The sequence below is a fragment of the Prinia subflava genome, chromosome 5 (genome assembly GCF_021018805.1).
Source record: "Prinia subflava isolate CZ2003 ecotype Zambia chromosome 5, Cam_Psub_1.2, whole genome shotgun sequence".
In the NCBI taxonomy this organism is placed as follows: domain Eukaryota; kingdom Metazoa; phylum Chordata; class Aves; order Passeriformes; family Cisticolidae; genus Prinia; species Prinia subflava.
The window spans coordinates 7,377,214-7,394,350 of NC_086251.1; the positions used below are offsets into that span (position 1 = coordinate 7,377,214).

Genomic DNA, 17,137 nt, shown 5'->3' on the forward strand with positions numbered 1-17,137 from the left:
GCCCTCCAAAGGAGATCCGAGTTTTGAATCCTTATTCCTGCCCCAGAATATTGTAAGGATAAACTGTTGCCATCTTTCAATTGTCCCAAACCCTGCTGTGAGACTGATGCCGCAATAAAAGTTGGATGAGCATCTCCCAGTGGTCTCCCAGTGGTCCCAGATGCCCTCGGAAAGGGCATCCTTCCCAAGGAACAAACCCCTCCTGCCTCAGGAGTGTTCTGCCTCAAGAGTCAGTCCAGGTATTGCTTTGGCTCCCCTGAGCTCTGCCTTTGTGAAGAGGGAAGGTGAGGGAGGGAGGATGAAAACTTAGTGTGCAGAGTTTGGTTTATTTCTACCTGCTTTTGTCATGGGTGGCACTAAATGGAGTGAGATGAGGAATTTTCTTTTGGAATTCTGATAACCTTCAAGTTGTCAGTGTTATCTATAATACACTCACCTTTTTTTCTGGTTTTAAGCTTCTTGCTGTCCTTTTCCCTCTGATTACATGAGGCATTCTGGGGCTTTAATAAGACTGCATTGAAAGCTTTGTGTCTGTCATTTCCTTCATGTGACAAACAAGTCTTCTCATTGTATTTGCCAGCTTTTCATAAATGAATATTGCTTAATTTGACCACAGGAGTGCTTCTTGCTTTCCAATGGCAGACAACATCTTTTACTTTTAAAATACTTTTTTTGTTTTTGCCTTTTAAGTGTTACAAAATGACTGTATAGCAGAGGATAGACTTGGGATCTGAAAAAGAACCAATTTTTTCCTTCTGTGGTTTCTTGCACTTACTTCAGGCAGGTGTAAGGAGGATATTCAGAACAGGAGGAGCAAGTTCAAAACTGGCTATAATGAATGGGCCATGTAATATTTCCCTTTCTGCTCACTTAATTATTTAAAAGTATGCTAAAAATTCCATGTATGACAGAAGAAGATGTACTCACTTCTGTGCTGCTGGAAAGAAAAAGTTTTGTGTGGAACTAGAGTGGGAGTGAAGAAAAAAACAAGAGCACATTGTGTTTGGGAGGCAAATCAGACTAGTTCTCTTTAGCCATGTTATTTTTCAGACCTTGTATGCTGGAGGATTGGAGAATGGTTTTCTGAGGGTTCTGCTGCAAATGATTACTGGTACACACATCTCAGAGTTAGAAAGACATAGGGAATATGATGTATTTTTTTTGTTGAACTGAGACTGAGAGCCTAATTCCCCTCTGCTTTGGAACTCTTGTTTGATTTTACCTGGAGAAAAGGGTCAGTAACACCAATTCTGGGAACATTTTGTGATGTTACATTAATGGAAAGCTGTTGGAATCTAATTCTGCTTGATATTATCCAAGTGATACAGCACAGATGAGATGAGATGTGAATAATAAGGCCCAGAAACTTCATGAAATTTTGAAAATATTCATAAGAAAATCTGTTCAGAAATCTGAGAGCCAGCTATATGAGAAAGCAGTACTGAGTTGTAAGGCAAATTTAGTCAGTATGAATTGATGTAGTTTCACAAAGACAGATGAGGTTAAAGTAGTCCTTAATTTTTGCTCTGGTATGTAAGAAATTAGGCAAATTGGCAACATCTCTGACTTTCTAAGAATATCACCAGAGCAAGTACAGATGTGGCATCAACACTATTGTCAAAGTAGCTAAATTCTGAACAGTGTTACTTTGAATCTTTAATATATTATGCCAGAAACCAAGACATGCAGCAAGAAGATGATTTTCTTTTTCCTTAGCCCCTGGAAACACAGCTTTCCTGTGGTGTGCTTTAAGGGAGGCCACCATAGTGTTTCTGCTGTAAATTGTCTTTTAACACTTTTAACATGGTGATCAGAGACAAAACAATGTTGTTCCCTAGCTAATATTTGTACCTATTTCTTGGGATGCAAAAATGCTGAACCAGAATGAGATCTGAGGGAACACTAAACCTGGACTTTTCTGTGAGCAGAAAAACTGTAAAATATTGAAGTTAGAAGTGCTGTGAACACAAGGCTACCAAAAGGAGAAGAATCCTCATTTGGAGCCAGTGGCAGCAAAGCTCCTCATGTGTTACAGTGATGCCCTATTACTGTGCTTTCTGTACATTAACATGAATTAAAATGAATTAACAGTGGCTCAGGTCTTCAGTTTCCTTTAAAGACAGAAATAGGAGAGCCCTTTTAATGGATCTACTATATTCAGTTAGGCTAGAGCCAAAGTGGATCAACAAGAGATACGGAAGAGAGAAGCAAACAGGAGGAAAATGGGGACGTTGCTGGAGATGATGAGCATTCACTTAAAAATAAAAGCTAAACTTGGCCTTTATTATGCAGGTGATATTTGTTAGTATAGAACAACTGAAGCTGTAGAGCATGAACAAATTGCCTTTAGGAGAAGGTGAATTTTAAGAAAGGGCTAAAAGGTGAGTCATGTAGCCTTGTGTCAGAGGTAAAATGCCTCCTGCATTGCTGCTCCTTCTGCTCACTGTAGCTCTAGTGCTGCTCTCAGAGGATTAACATTGCTAACATGCCAATACCCTCAGCTGCTCTCCTGTCTTACTTCCCACCTTTTCTGTTTTGGTAGGGGCCAGAGGCTTGCACCCAATGCTCCCTGCTGTGTGGAGCCCTGTGCAAACATCAGTCATGGTTCTTGTCCTGAATGATTTGCACTGCAACAAGCAATCATGGTATAACAAGCAAGTGGATGGGCAGGAGGACATGGAGGAAAGGAGACAAAATTAGAGGCTACTTTATTATTGGTCTATGTGCACAATTCCTTTCAACAATCCCTTTAGCCCACAGAACACTACCTTATCTGTCACTTCAGATGGTGACAGACTGAGGCCAGTTGAGGTTTGTCATGTTGCCACCAAGCTTCATTAGATGTGAAAGTGAATTTGAATCCAATGTTGTTTTCCCTGTGGATTGTGCCTTTGGTAGGCAGTGGTATGGTGCACTTTGTAGAATCTCTCTGGTCTGTTTTCCTGTGACACCACTTTTTATTGCCAAACAGTACTGGATCAAATGAGAGATGTCCTGTCTTGAGCAGCAGCCATCAACAACAAGAGGAGGGCAAGCATGCATGATAATGTTTTCCATTCCCTTCTGAAACTTCAGTCATTTTCACCCCATGGATTTACTGAGATAGGCGTGGTCTCAGTGTTTTATTCTACCTGTGGTTTTCCATGCCCATTCCTGCCATTCCCCCTTCCATCAGCATGATCTTCTGCTCCTTACCAAGCTGGACAAACACTTCCAAAGCTAAGCATTTCTTCTGCCAGGTCTTTTTCTTGGAGTCAGTGATATATTATACAAATTCTATACCCTGGCTAACAGACAGTAAAAATGCACATTGCTGATCTAGCTCACATTAATTTGTGAAAATAGCTAAGGTAGAAAGAATTTTATCTAGGCTTTTCTGGTCACTGTTCCATCCCTGTGTCACGTACATCTGACCTGCACCTATCTACATTTTGCTCAGAGACACTAACTTAAATGAATTTCTTAACATTATGCCTTTATTTATATAACCAATGGTAGCATTGATAGCTAAATTAGCATGCAAAAGAGGGTGACTCACTTGTCAGTGTGACTTTTTTGATGATGCTTTATTTTACATAAAAATGATATTCTTGTTTCAGTGGCTCTTAAGTACACACTCAGTACTCTGAATTTCTCTGTCAGAACTGTGTCTCAAATGTCTTTAAGGCTTAGGAGTGAAGAGTAAATGAAGTTAAGATGCAGTCTCTCCTAGGTGTTGTTAGACTGTTATTTAAAATGGCTTTTTTATGACTTTGGTTTTCAGTATTGTTTGTTTCTCAGAATTGCATTTCTTCACATACTGTTTTCATGTAATCTGCACTCTGACACAAAGGTTGAAAATATATTTACTAAAAAGATCAGCCAGAAAACTAGTAAAACTCTTTGGTTTTTGATTTGGTGGTGGGTGTGTTGGTTGGTTGGTTGGTTTTGGGTGAGATTTCACTACAGAGGGGAAGATAAAGCTCCATGCACCTAAAAGATTTCCTGTTGGGAAGATGAATGCCTGTGCAGGAGGCACAGCCTGCTTGAGATTTTGCTGTGTGATGCCCTCAGACATATTTCATCTAAATGTACATTAAATTTTACAAATAACAGCAAAACAAGTTACAGGTAGGGTGATTTAGAATTCAGGCAGGTCGGCAGGAGAATGCTGGTGATGCCATTCCATTTGCCTTAGGCTGATATTAGTTATGTGCTGCCCTTCATTCCTGGGAAAAAAAAAAAAAAGGGTGGAAGCCTGGGAAGCACTGAATATGTGATTCTGAGGGTTACAGGTGCAGTGCAGGCTTTGCATTCAGAGATGTTCCCCACTGCTCCTGCTGCAGCGCCAGCTTTGCTCTCCTCCTGCACATTGGGGATCTGTTTTCATGAAGTATGGGGACCTGGGAAGGAAGGCATCTGTAGATTTGTTAGCCTGAGAGGAAAGGATGTCACAGTTCTTTGAAAAAAAACCCAAACGTTACTCTGGCACTCCGATGACTGTCATCTGATGTCCCGGGTGAGATGGTGGAAAATGTTAGAAAACCTTCAGACCCATGTACTGGAACACCTTCAGACAAACCTCTCAACAAAACCTGTGGCTCTTCTCCCAGGATGGGCTGGGTAACCTCTGGTAGCAGCACTGCAGAAAGTAACTTGTTATAGGTGATTGAAATAAAGGTGCTCGAATAATTAGCTTTGATCTAGGACTGCCTTGATCTAGTAAAATATTTAATGATTTTCATTTTGAGCTACAGCTGGGTGCTTATGCTGACTTTAGCTGTGTGAGTGGCTTATGAAATGAGGCTGCTGTTGAAGAGCTTTTTGGGCAGGCCTAGAAGACAATGAATAAATAGCATTCATCTGTGTCACTGCTGCTCTCTGGTCTCACTAGTTAGCCTTATGCCTTATGTGGTTTGCTTTGTGGCTTTCCCCTCCCCATTTTAAAGAGGTTAAGAACAAATTTTCTGAGCAGTGCTAATTGCAGCAGTGTGCACAGTACTCATCCATGTCTGCAGGGGTGGCAGAGCATGGCCCAGGCTCTGTTTGGTGGTGCAGAGCAATAGGACAAGAGGCAAGGGCAGAAAGCGATGCCCAGGAAGTTCCACCTGAACATGAGGAAGAACTTTGTCACTGTGCACTGATCATGCCCTGGAACAGGCTGCCCAGAGAGGGTGTGGAGGTTCTCTCACTGGAGATACTCCAGAACCTTCTGGACACAGTCCTGTGCCCTGTGGTCTGTGCTGGCCCTGCTTGGGCAGGGAGGTGGGACCAGATGATCCTCCCCTGTGGTCCCTTCCAGCCTGCCCCATTCTGTGATTCTGCATATACCCCATGCCACTTTAAAACTGGCTTCTTTTAATAATGTAGAACAATTATTAGAACAATTATGTGTTATCAAAATCTTTTCCTCAGTCTGGGAAGTCACAAGAAATAAGATCTGGTATGATTTCAACATATGCCTTGCTTTTTCTCTCTCTGTTTAGTTATCCTTTCGTGCAAGTCCTTGTCACTGATTTGGCAGCAGTGTTAGAAGTGGAAAAATCAGCTAAGAGTTACTGTCACTAAGAAAAAGCAGCTTGCAATGTGAAGTGCCTACTCAAAATACATATTTTTATAATCTTTTTTTAATGCATTCCACATTTTTGCTGCTTTTCTGGATTAACATGTTACATGGAATGCAAACACGAGAAACAGTGTGGGCAGATCCCTAGCAAGTGATGGGAGCGATGTGGGAAGGACACCCTGGGGACACCGATCTCTGGAAATGCTCAAGAGCTGCAGAAGATGAAGTACTCAAGTGTTGTTATTCACAGCAGAGGCTCATAGACCAGATTGTTTCTGCATTGTGCCCTTACTCGGGTCCTACAAAATGTACTTGAGAGGGGTTTTAAGAGGGTCTTCAGGATTTATTTGTGGAGCCTCTCACAGTAAAACTTATTTTTAGTTTACAAAAGAGCAGAGTGCATTTTTCAAAACTGAAATTTCTCTGTTGTTAACTGTTTCTAACCAGATCTAGACTGAAACAAGAATTACACTAGTCTCAAGACACATTTAGCCAAAGTGTTGTGAGGAGTGAATTTTTTGCAGCTTGGAATATACCCTTTTTCTGCTCGTTGTTCTGAAATGTCTACGCTTTCAGCTTAGTATAGAAACTGCATTTGTTACTAAGGGTGGAACTCAGGTAAGCTCAGGTGAGCAATTAGAGGTAATTTAAACGCTGGGGAGCAGATTGTAGCCACTTGTTTCCCCAGTCACGGACTGCAGGGAGGTGACTCCAGGAAAGGGAAAAAAAGGGGAGCAGTGCAGGACCTGTCCTTCACCCATGTCAGAAATACATCTTACATTGTTGGCTTTTCGTAAGTATTAAGATAAATGCTATATGTATGATGTTAAAATAGCTTTGCTGTGTAGATACAGCTTTTATTTCTGCTATTAGCAGAATTAGGTGTAGTAGTGATAGCTGATACAGTATGCTTGAACTGTCTGCTTAGTTAGGATAACATCCAGTGAACATTTGATGGAGACACTGCTAGTAACATGCCAGTTATTAGCATCTACCATCTAAAAAAAAATTCTAGACCACGGCCCAAACTAAAAGTGATAAAAAGAACGGACTGAAAACCTCAGCCAAGAAACATGCATGCTCTGAAAAGGTAGACCCAGAGAATGGCCGTGCAAACAGTTCCTAGAAAAGTGTGAGTATGCACAATGGACTATGAATATGCAACAGGCTAATGTAATAGTAAAGGTGTTTAAGGAATGTCTCCAGAAATAGTAAGTGTGCTCTTAGCTGAGTGCCAAGCACACCGATCATTAACCCTTTGCTTAATTATCTCTGTCTCCTATTGTCTTTAATTAAACTTTCTAAATTTTACCAAAAAAGTAAACCTCGTTTTTCACAACCCAGCAGCACAGTGTTGGCTTAAGCAGGAAAACTTCCAATGCTGAGTACCCAGTAATCTTCCTGGTGGGAATTCCCTTGCAGTTCCCTGGATATCTTGCAGGTGGGAGGGGATGTGCTCTTCTGTGATTAGCAGGATGTACCCCGGCATGGAGATTTCTTTCATAGCAAAACTGGTTAGACCTAAAGCACTGTAATGGTATTTCATGGTGGTCTGTGGTAAACGGTTCAAATTCAGAGTCAAATGATGATCTAGGAGTGGCATGGCAAGTCAGACTACTTTTATTTTGTTCTCTTTTCTAATAAAATATAAACAGTCTTTGGTTTAGGTTGGGCTGAGTAGATATGGAAGTTACCACTGTACAAGCAGGGCTGTCAAATTTAGTGTGCACATCTAGACTTATTTAATATTGAATCCTCAATTGCCCTTCTGTAAATGCTCTTAAAAATAGACAGTGATCACATCTCACAGGTCAAGCTATCTGCATTTTTATTCCCCCTGTTTCACATAAATGCACACCTGCTCTTTTATTTTCCGTGTATTACAGAATTAATTCATACAGGGGCTGCAGTGGAAGCTTTGGACTATTGTCAAATGGCCTTTTAAAATTGATAGAGATTCCTGTCACTGGTGGCTATGCAAATCTCCTGTCTCCCTTCTCTGTTTGCACTTCAGCAAATCTATTTGCTTCGTTCTATACTTTGTAGAGGGGAAGAAACTGACTTTGATTTTATTATTTTGTTTTGTGTTCTCAGCTCAGTGGCTGAGCTGTGCACTTTGGTGGGTGGGGTTAGAGGCGTGGGACTCCCAGTGCTGCAGGAGTCAGGAACTTTACGGAACTTTATGGTTTAAGGAACTGCAACAGAAACCCCCCCCTTGGTTAAAGACAGCTGGGAACCTGTGCATCCTAACCATTGGTTTTGTGATATGCAGCCTAACAGTGTAATGACCCTTAATGTTATGCTCATGTTTATTTCACAAGTTATGTGGAAATGTCTGAGCTTTTCTTTAACTTTCATCCCTCTTTTCCTCTTGCTTTCCAAAAGGAGTGTTGCTAATGAGTGCTCCTTTCAGCAGCTTAGTCCTGTGCTCCTCTTGGAGGTTTCTGATGCCAGGGGGTTGCTCACATGATGTGAGCATTATGTCCATATTCTCAGGCAGCCTACAGGAAAGATGTCTGGCAAAGCTGGAATGCAAAAAAAAACCCCACAAAAGCAACAAATCAAACCACCCCCCCCCGCCCTCCTCCCCAAAAAAAAGGTCTAAAATTGTAATCATTATTCTCATTAAAAGCAAGTTACCAAAACAGTTCTTTACAATTAGTTTTCCTTGACAGCTCTTCACATAAAAAAAAAACAACCTCAAGATTCCTATCCACTGAACCAAATCCCAGTGTAATTATTCCCGTGTGATAGCACTGAAAGGAATATGACTGCAGAGATAAAACCTAAAAGCAAAATCTGTCTCTCTGGTTTTGTTCCAGAACTGAGGAAAGTGAGGGCAATTAGTTGACCTAGAGAGGGTTTACACACAGTCCTAATGTGGTTTTTGATGCCTTCTGCAGAACAGTCCTGAAACCTGGTTCATTTACAGCCACAGGTGATGAGCAGGCTGGAATTCTAAAGGTGTGCTCATCAGAGCTCCCTGTACAAGCCTGGGTTCCTGCCCACAGGCAGATGGTCTGGAATTAAAATATCCTTCTACTTTCTTACTATTGTTTGTATTTTGAACGTGGGAGAGAAATGTCACTTCTCAGTTAATCCGTGTGCTAGCTGCCCTTGTATACAGCTGCTACCAAGAATCTCTGTTTTTAAGATGAACAAATTGGCAAAAGGTTGGGGCTCTTACCACATTTGGCTGATCTTTATAGAGGTTCCCCAGACACTTCCTATAGAAAAGAAATGCTGCAGAGAGGGAGATATTTATGATGCAGTTTCAGGAGACTCATTAACTTCCACAACATGGATGAACTTCAGGTAAAATAAACATTTAAAGGGCAGCCTAGCATTTTAAGGGACAGGTGGCAAGAATAATTTGTATCTGCGGTTATATTTATAAACATGGCATTTAGGAAACCTCAGATGCTGTACAAAAGCTTGTCACTATTTGGTTGCTTACTAAATAGGAGAAAAATTGTTATTATGAAACCATGCAAAAAGAAGAGATATCTAATGGCAGACATAAGGAGCAGAAATGGATTGGTTTTTTCCCCAGGTCAGGTTAAACCTGACAATAACAGCAAATGAACATTCTTTTACTCTTCTTCCTTTGATTTTGACTTTATTTTTCTCACACTTAGAATGAGAGAAGCTACAAGCCAAGTGGGATATTTCTGAATTGCTAGGAAGATATTTTGATGGTTTCATTGCCAGTGGTGACTGTGCAGTGGGAATACCCACATTCCTGCAAACTGAAGAGCAACCTAGTGATACTGGGTTACTTTTTATTTTCATTTTTGCTCAGGCTAGTTCTGCATCATTACATCTGTGGCATTAAAGCAGGTACTGGGTTAATGCCTTTGCAGGTGTTGCCAATTGTTCCTCTTAGGAGAAGGAGTGATCAGCTGTTAATGCTGATTCCTTGATGGAAATTACTGAGGGGCTATTGGCAAAGGCCAGCAGTCTGCTTTGTTTCAGCTGAGGTGGCTCTTTGTCTCTGGCTTGTGTGTCCCCCCAGTGTCAACACCCAGTTATCAAAATCTAGTTATCAGTTTTACTGAAGAAACATTGCTCAGTAGAGAATTCAGTTTGTTTTCTCTTTGCCACACTGGCATGGGCTTTGGAATGCTAGCAGGGAAAAATAAATCCAAGTCAGGCTTTTCATCTAATCTTGTTTTCTCCTAATCCATGGTGTCAGGCCAGTGGCACATTAACAGCCACGTACTTGCTATGCAAGGAATTGTTTGTGAAGTTTTTTTCTGCAGGGTGAACCTATGATATCAAGGTTGATTTTTGTCAAATGTTTCTGTTTGCTGTGTTGATGTCCCAGGTTACCAAGGGCCTAGGCACCATGACTAGCAATGTCTCTTGAAATCAGACTTGAAATCCATTTTGTAATAAAAAACAAAACAAAACAGTTTAAAAGCTGGTCTTATTGTCCTTTGCCTGTGTTTAAATGAGTGAGGAGTAATTGTATGTTCATTAGATAGAAGGCATAGCAAGATGCAAAGGTTTGAACTTTAGAGTAAGTAATTTCAGGTTGACAACTAATTTTTAAAGATCAAAGTAAATGACAGAAGTGTTTTTTTGATTCAAATTTACTCCTTAATGCTTTCTGTTCTAACTTAGATACTGCCATAGTTGAATCATTGTGTTTGATGCAGAACTTACAGAATTAGCAGACCTGATCTGGATTAAATTTTGGGAAGACTTGCACTAGCTGCAAGTTACTGGGGTAAAACTGTCTGAGCTTAGAGAGCTCCTGTGTGGGAGGTGCAATCTCAGGAGCAGTGGGGCTCTCTGCCCTTAGCCTGTAAGCACAGAGAACTCCTAAAAAATTCCTTTGGGCATGAAATTGAAGTATAATGTATAGTAGGCATAGGGGGTTTTGGGTCAGTGTAAGGTTATCAGTTATATTGTACCGAGTAAGTTAAATGTTAGAATAATATAATAAATTAAAGTTACTGCTTTGTTGTCCTTCCATGAAGAAGCAGAATGAGTTAATTCACTTGTGGTGAACTTAATGTCTGGCTAGCCATTAGAATGGCTCCAGTGCAATTACTTTTGTAGATCATAATAGTCTTGAAAAGTAAATAGTTTATAAAAGAAAAAACCTTGAAGGAAATTACAGAAAGCATTATGGCTTTTTGAGAGGCATGCCTTTGCATCTATATATACTTTTTTCTTAATCAAACAAAATTAAATTGGTCTGTTAGTTATTTCTGCAATATTTTTTTGTCTCCTGCAATCCAGCAATTCGTTAATGAGTGTTTGTCCAGTCAGAGCAGCAGGGGGCTTGATTGCCAGAATGTTTCTTAGAGAGGGGAGGTTGTCCTCAAAGACTTTTTTTCTTCTTTTTTTTTTTTTTTCTTTTTTTTTTTTTTTTTAAATATAAGAATTTAAAAAAGGCAAAAAAAAAAAGAAGGTTAAACGAAAGTCATTCTCTGCTTGCAGTTGCTATGGCTGAAGGGCCCCCACTTCTGTCATTTTTGGAGGCATCAGAATTGATACTGGCTTTGTCCCCACTGCAGGCAGTGACAAGGGGTACAAAGGTTTCACAGAGCTGGCTGCAGTGAGCTGCAGTTGCAAAAGATGTGCCTCAGGTCAGTGCCTGAGGTCTCCACAGGGTTGTTTTCCTGTGTTTCCTCACTCTTCCTCCTTGCAGTGTGATATACGTCTCATTCTCTTAACCACCTTCTTGTGTGTTCCCTTTGTTTTTCCCCACGTGTTCCGTGTTCTCCCTGCGCTTCTCTCACACGCTGAATCTCACTTGCTGAGGTACAATCATGTGTTTCCTCTCTTTCTGGGACAAGATTATCCAGACAGCTGACATGTGAAGTGTCTCTGGAAGATGGGGTGCCCAGAACATTCACCAGCTGTGGTACTCCACAGTTGTTAGCCTGTCACCACCTCAGCTGACACAGAAATCCTTGTTTGATCCTGGATCCTAATTCCCCTGAGCCAGATGTGTCTGGGTACTGCTTCTGCACTTACCTGGCAGCCTTAAACAGCTCAGGATGTCCAGAGTCAGAGCTACCCTCGGTTTTTATACAGCTGTTATTTAACCTAAGAGGCTGAGAGGGGCAATGGGGGAAGGCAAATCAATTAGATATGCTTAAGTGTCTCTAAGCAAATAGACATGTTGCTCTCAGAGGACTTTTTGGCTACAGTCTTTAGGGTTTGATTATTCCCTACTATGGTGTGAGATACTCCAGGGGGACTGGATGATGTAGATAGCAACATATCATATACTGTGCTCTCAAAAATGGCTGATTATGGAACCTAAAACCAAAAAGAGCTTGCAGACTCTGATCTTTTGCCCAGTTTTTACTTTCTTGTGACCTTCTCATGACCTGCATCTTACCTTGCTCTGTGTGCTATTAGCACATGCTTTATGTTCTTTGTAACAGCAAATTCAGCTTGCTGTGGGGAGCCATGGATATTGTAATAACAAACAGGAGTGGGTAATAAGGCTGCAGAAATTAGTGTAGAGAATTGGCCTCACTCCACAAATCATCCAGCCATTTATGTGCTGACTGCTGTAGTATTTATGTGAAGGTGCTAGATGAATGTATATGAGCATTTTTATGTGTATGCATCTCCCTATAACCCATTCTTCAGTCCACATGGGAAAGAAGGCTGCAAACTTGGAGGTGAAATCCAAGGAAAGAGTTAGTGTATTAATTAGTTTATTGGAGTGTAAGGATTGTTAACCACCTATCTGATCATTTTAAACTTTTAATTTTAAGACGTTCGTTTCTGCTCTCTCTGAAGCTGGAAAATTAAATGTGGGAAGATGTATGTAAATCCACTGTTGCAGTAATGTTGATGGAGGACAGCCACAGGAGTGCCTTGCAGGACAGCAGCTCCCTGTGAGAGGCACAGGGACACTCGAATGCTCACCCAGCAGCAGTATGTGTACTAAAGCTCTTCAGCAAAATCTGTATTTCTACACCTGTTCCGTTTTTCAGGATAGTAACTGACTTTCAGTGGGGCTTCTTGCTTGGGCTTCTTGCTTGTTTGGGAAACAAAAGCAAATTTCTCCAGCACCTTGCTGTAGTTCTTTTTGGTTCATGATTGTGTTTCTTAGAGCACATCGTGATTACTCTAAGCCGTGACCTCCACCAGACCTGTTAGTTTCTTGAAAAGGCTACTTAAAAGTATTCAGCATTTCATTTTTTTAGGCACATAATATCACACTTAGGAAGAATATATGCACTCGAGTTTAACTTTGGAGAAAGTGTGGTATTCCTAGAGTTGAGAGGGTAATTAATCTTTGAGTAAATATATCAAGTTGAAATCTTTGTAAGTTCATAATGGAGGTGTGTTAGCATCCAGTATCCCCAAGGCATGCCAACAAGAACGGCTTTTCAGGATTTTGGACAAGTAAATGTTTAAAATTATTGTGACTTTGGTGAAATTGTAATTTTTTTCTTGCCTCTGCCAATACAGGAGATGGAACAATTCTATTTTCTTAGATGCACAAGTTATAGCTCTATCATGTTTTTCATACCAAGCAAACTGACAGTATTTCCTTGAATAACTGCAGTATTTCCATGTAATGAGTTGGATGAATGAAAAGATTAAAAAAAATAATAAATTGGGCAGTCTGTTTTCATCAGTTTGGTAGGTCACAATATTATATAAGGTCATTAACTATCACTGCAGCCAGTTTTCAGATGGCATCTAGAGTTGTGCACAGACATCAAATTTGAAGTTCTGCTTACTCTTACAGTAACAGGACAACTTCTTTTCCATACAAGAAATAGATTTTATATACACAAATAAAAATCTATATCCATAAAGCCTGTGAACCCCTAATGTGGTATTTGCTGTCCAGTCAGGAGTCACATTTGAAACCACACTACTTAAAAACTTAGGACAGTCTTTTTTCCTGATAAACAAAGCAAATGCTTATTTATTTGGTGCACAGACAATACAGAGATGTGGCACGTTTTTTGGAAGAGAAGATGCATTTCATGAGTGTTTTTAACTGCAGCAAAATAGTGGAATAATTGATTTGTGCTGCGGATAGGGAATTCTGTGATCTGTTTGTAAATTTGAAAGCGTTTTGGGATTGAAAACCCAAAGTAAGACACGTCTAGGCAATAACAGTAAATAGGGAGAGATGCAGAACCGCCCCCATTGTAATACATGGAATCTTTCTATAGCTTGTTTGTTTGTTTTTCAGTAGAAGGTGCAGCAAACAACCTGTGGAAAGCTCTTGCTTTTCTCCCTTGTGCTTTGCTGGTGTGAGTTTTGGTTGGCTTAATGCAGTGTGCTGAGGATGTGTGGTTGGACTTGCCTGTGTACCTGCCCCTGGCCTCTCACAATGACTGACTTCTTTGGAAAAACCATGTAAGTCAATCAGAACCCTCTGGAAAAGGTGATTATTCCCCCAGTTGACATTAATCCTTCAGCAGGTCATTTTTTTCCCCCTCCAAACTCTTCTGTGGACAGGCTTCCTCAGCTGAGCACAAACTTAGAGTTTAGTGGTTCTGTTTGTTCCATACTCCACCTATCCTCTTGGTGGACAGAATAAAATTTGCCGACTGGCTTCAAGGCTGATGTTCTTTGGAAATAATGCACTGTGTGCCTTATTTAGCCTTGATGTAGCACAAGATGTCCCTTAAGCAAGGTTGGATTTCTCTTTTTTCCTTGTGTTTTGCTTACTTTCATCTTGAAATGCTGATATTTGCACTGCAGTTTAAACATTATTAAACAATACTTAGTTACCATGAAAAGAGCAGACCTGATAATTTCTGAAAATGTACTGATGCAGCCTTGCTTCTCTTGCATACTGACATATACTTTGTGAAATAAAAGCTTGCATTACTTTTCTATTATACTAGTAAATTGCTTTTAGCCTGTTGATTGGTAGCTGTATTTTACTGGTTATATCCAGATGTAACTCAGATGCCTAAAAACATCATTTTACAGGCTAAAGTATGTGGAAATTCCCCGTGTGTGACTGGGGAAATCTCCTCCTCTGTGCAAACGGGCTGCCTGGCTCGTTCCTGCAGAATGGGTGGGATGGAGCATTGCAGCTCTATCTGCGGAATGCACAGACTGGATTTTGGGGCTGGTGGGCAGAAGGTTCTCTGTGAGGTATTGGAAGCATGAGAGAGAGGTTGTGTGAGTCCTCTCAGTCCAGGCACAGCCACCACTTGGTGGATTTAGCAGGAATGTGCAACAGAGAGAAAGAAGCAGGCAGTGCAGTCCCACCACTGCTGCCTTTCCACTTCCTTGGGCTCTGCTTTCGCTGCTGAGGCAGGAATTCATTCAGTGCAGGAGTTACTTACAGTACAGCTGTGCTGCTTTGATGGTGCCATCTGCCATGCATGGGTGGGAGCCAGCTTCCTGCAGGCTGCACATTCCAAGAGGAGCTTTCCTTGGCACACCCAGGAGCCTGCATGCCCCATCAAAGGTGGGAGCAAAGGAAACTGGGCAGCTCCTGGGAACCGCTTAGCTGAGATCTGCATCTTCGGACTCTGCTGCTAGGACCTGAGATACTTGTGTCTAACTGAGGTGGGTTTTCATCAGCATTGAGGTGATTCTCATCAGAAGCAGCCCTGCTGGCCAGTGCTCATTTTTTCTCCTTTTAGATGAACTGCCTAATTCAGCTTTGTAAGGTGCAGCCAGCCGCGTCTGCCAGGGCATAGCTAGAAGAGCGAAATTGCGAATTGCCGTCTAAAGAGATCATCCCCTTAATTGCAGCAGGCCTTAATTCACATTCCATGGGTGCATTTTTGCATTATTGCTTAATCAAAAAGCTGCTGGAGCCAAATATTTTTGTGGATGTATCTGTGTCCTGTATCTCTCCTGGTGTTTGCTGTGTTGCCTGTGTCAAGTGAGGCTTTCCTGCTCCCTTACCTGGAGGCACTGCTGCCGGGGCCCTGTGTCAGAGCAGCTCAGGAGCTCACTGTGTGCAGGGTGGGCAAAGCTGTGGAGGAATTTGCCTTTTTCTGGGCCAGCTGAAGCTGACAAAGTGAAAGCACCTGCTTAGTTCAGCTGCTTGGTTGATGCTGCCCTGTGCACTGGGGAGTGAAAATCTTACTAGAACCAGAGGGCAGTGCTGGTCAGAGCCACACGTCTCATCAGCCCAGAGTGAAGCTGGGGGTTGTTATGTGATTATTTTGCAGCAGAATAGGGGATTGTGCTCCAGAGGGTTGATCTCAAAGACCTCTTGAGCTGTACGAATCAAGGGAGGTGTTGAGACATAATCTCATGTACAAAACAAGTGAAAACTTGGCTGGTCTAATAAATGGGAAAATAAGCTTTGCCCAAGTCTGTGCTTCAGAGAAAGCTAATGAATGTTTTTAATAAAAATGTGTCAAGTATTGCTTTAATGTATTCCTTATTTAAAAAGAAAATAGATTATTTTAACTAAGTTATATCTCCTTTTCCACACTTGGGGTACAGGGAGTTTTCCTCATAATTTGGCAGTGTTTTCCTGGGTTTTTGTGTCAGCCAGTATTTGCTGGACAGAATTGAACTAGGTATGAAAGTTTTCTCTGAGAAGAGCTGGTTGATGAGCTTTTTTTTTCTAGGTGATGTTTACTTGAATGCATTTTTAGCCTCTTAGCAATAACACTGCCTACTTTCATCTTATTTTTACTTAATTCACCCCATGCACAGCATGCAGAAGGACCACAGTCCCTGGTCTGAGGAATGACTGTACATCCTTGCCCTGTAGACTTTCTTTAAATCACTGCACTTGCAGAGTTTTCCCAGTGGATTGAGGGTCTGTCTGTGGAGAGAAATCAGCACAGGGAGTAGTGGCAATTCAACTGGAGGCCGGTTAGGTGCATTTCAGATGAACACTGGTTTTATTCCTAAGTGTCTGCTGTGGCTGGAGCTCATCTGAGCATGGCAACTCCTTCAGACTTTGTTTGAAATAGTGAACAATAATCTTGACACTTGTGTGAGAGCCGTGTCAGCTTACAGTGACAATTTAAGTCGTTGACAAATGGCAGCTATTTGCCATCTGTCCCTTGTTGTAGTCGTGCATTTCTGTACCCGAGCAGGTGTTTCCATATAAGGAAGTGAAGCTAGAATTTTCTATAGCCTGCTCGCTGTAATTGGCTCAGTCCCAACACAGACACAGTGATAGGACTGTAGAAGTGCACCTCAAAGTCTAGTGTCCATCTCATTGGGCCAAGAGCCAAAAAAGCCCACCTAGACCATCGAGTACTAAAGGGCCTGCATAAGGGTACACGAGGCTTTTTGGGAGTGCCTTAGCCTGTGTAGCTTTGATTGGTACACTGTGCTCGGCTTATCTCTTTTCATTTTGTAACGTTTATTATTTTTCCTGTTATTAAAACTTTATTTTACAAAGCATATCCTGGGAAGCCGTCTCGCTATTTTATTAAGCCATTTCTCCGCTGGCTGGACCCTCGGAGTTATCGGGAGATACCCCGATAAATGGCGCCTTCGAACAGGGACCCTACATTAGGGTAACTGAATCGAAGTTTGCTGACAAAGCCCTCACGTTCAGCTAGGCCATTTTGCTCTTGGTTTCGTTTTTTTAAAAGCGAGCTCGTGGTGGTTTTTTTGGTCGTGAAAATAAAACCACATTTTTGGGTCAAAAAGGCT

General features: G+C 41.4%; 1 protein-coding gene across 2 annotated transcripts in view; it reads left to right on the forward strand.

Moving 5' to 3' along the window:
- Positions 1–17,137, forward strand: part of GALNT18 (polypeptide N-acetylgalactosaminyltransferase 18) — a 212,844-nt gene that overhangs the window by 39,954 nt on the left and 155,753 nt on the right. The window contains exon 1 of one of the 2 annotated variants that reach the window (XM_063397924.1): positions 6,211–6,338. The exons of the other annotated variant lie outside the window; for it this stretch is intronic. Within the exon in view, the coding sequence (XP_063253994.1) occupies positions 6,305–6,338 (34 nt within the window). The 5' untranslated portion in view covers positions 6,211–6,304. Of the gene's footprint in view, positions 1–6,210; positions 6,339–17,137 lie in introns of those variants that run through there. 2 annotated transcript variants of the gene reach the window in all.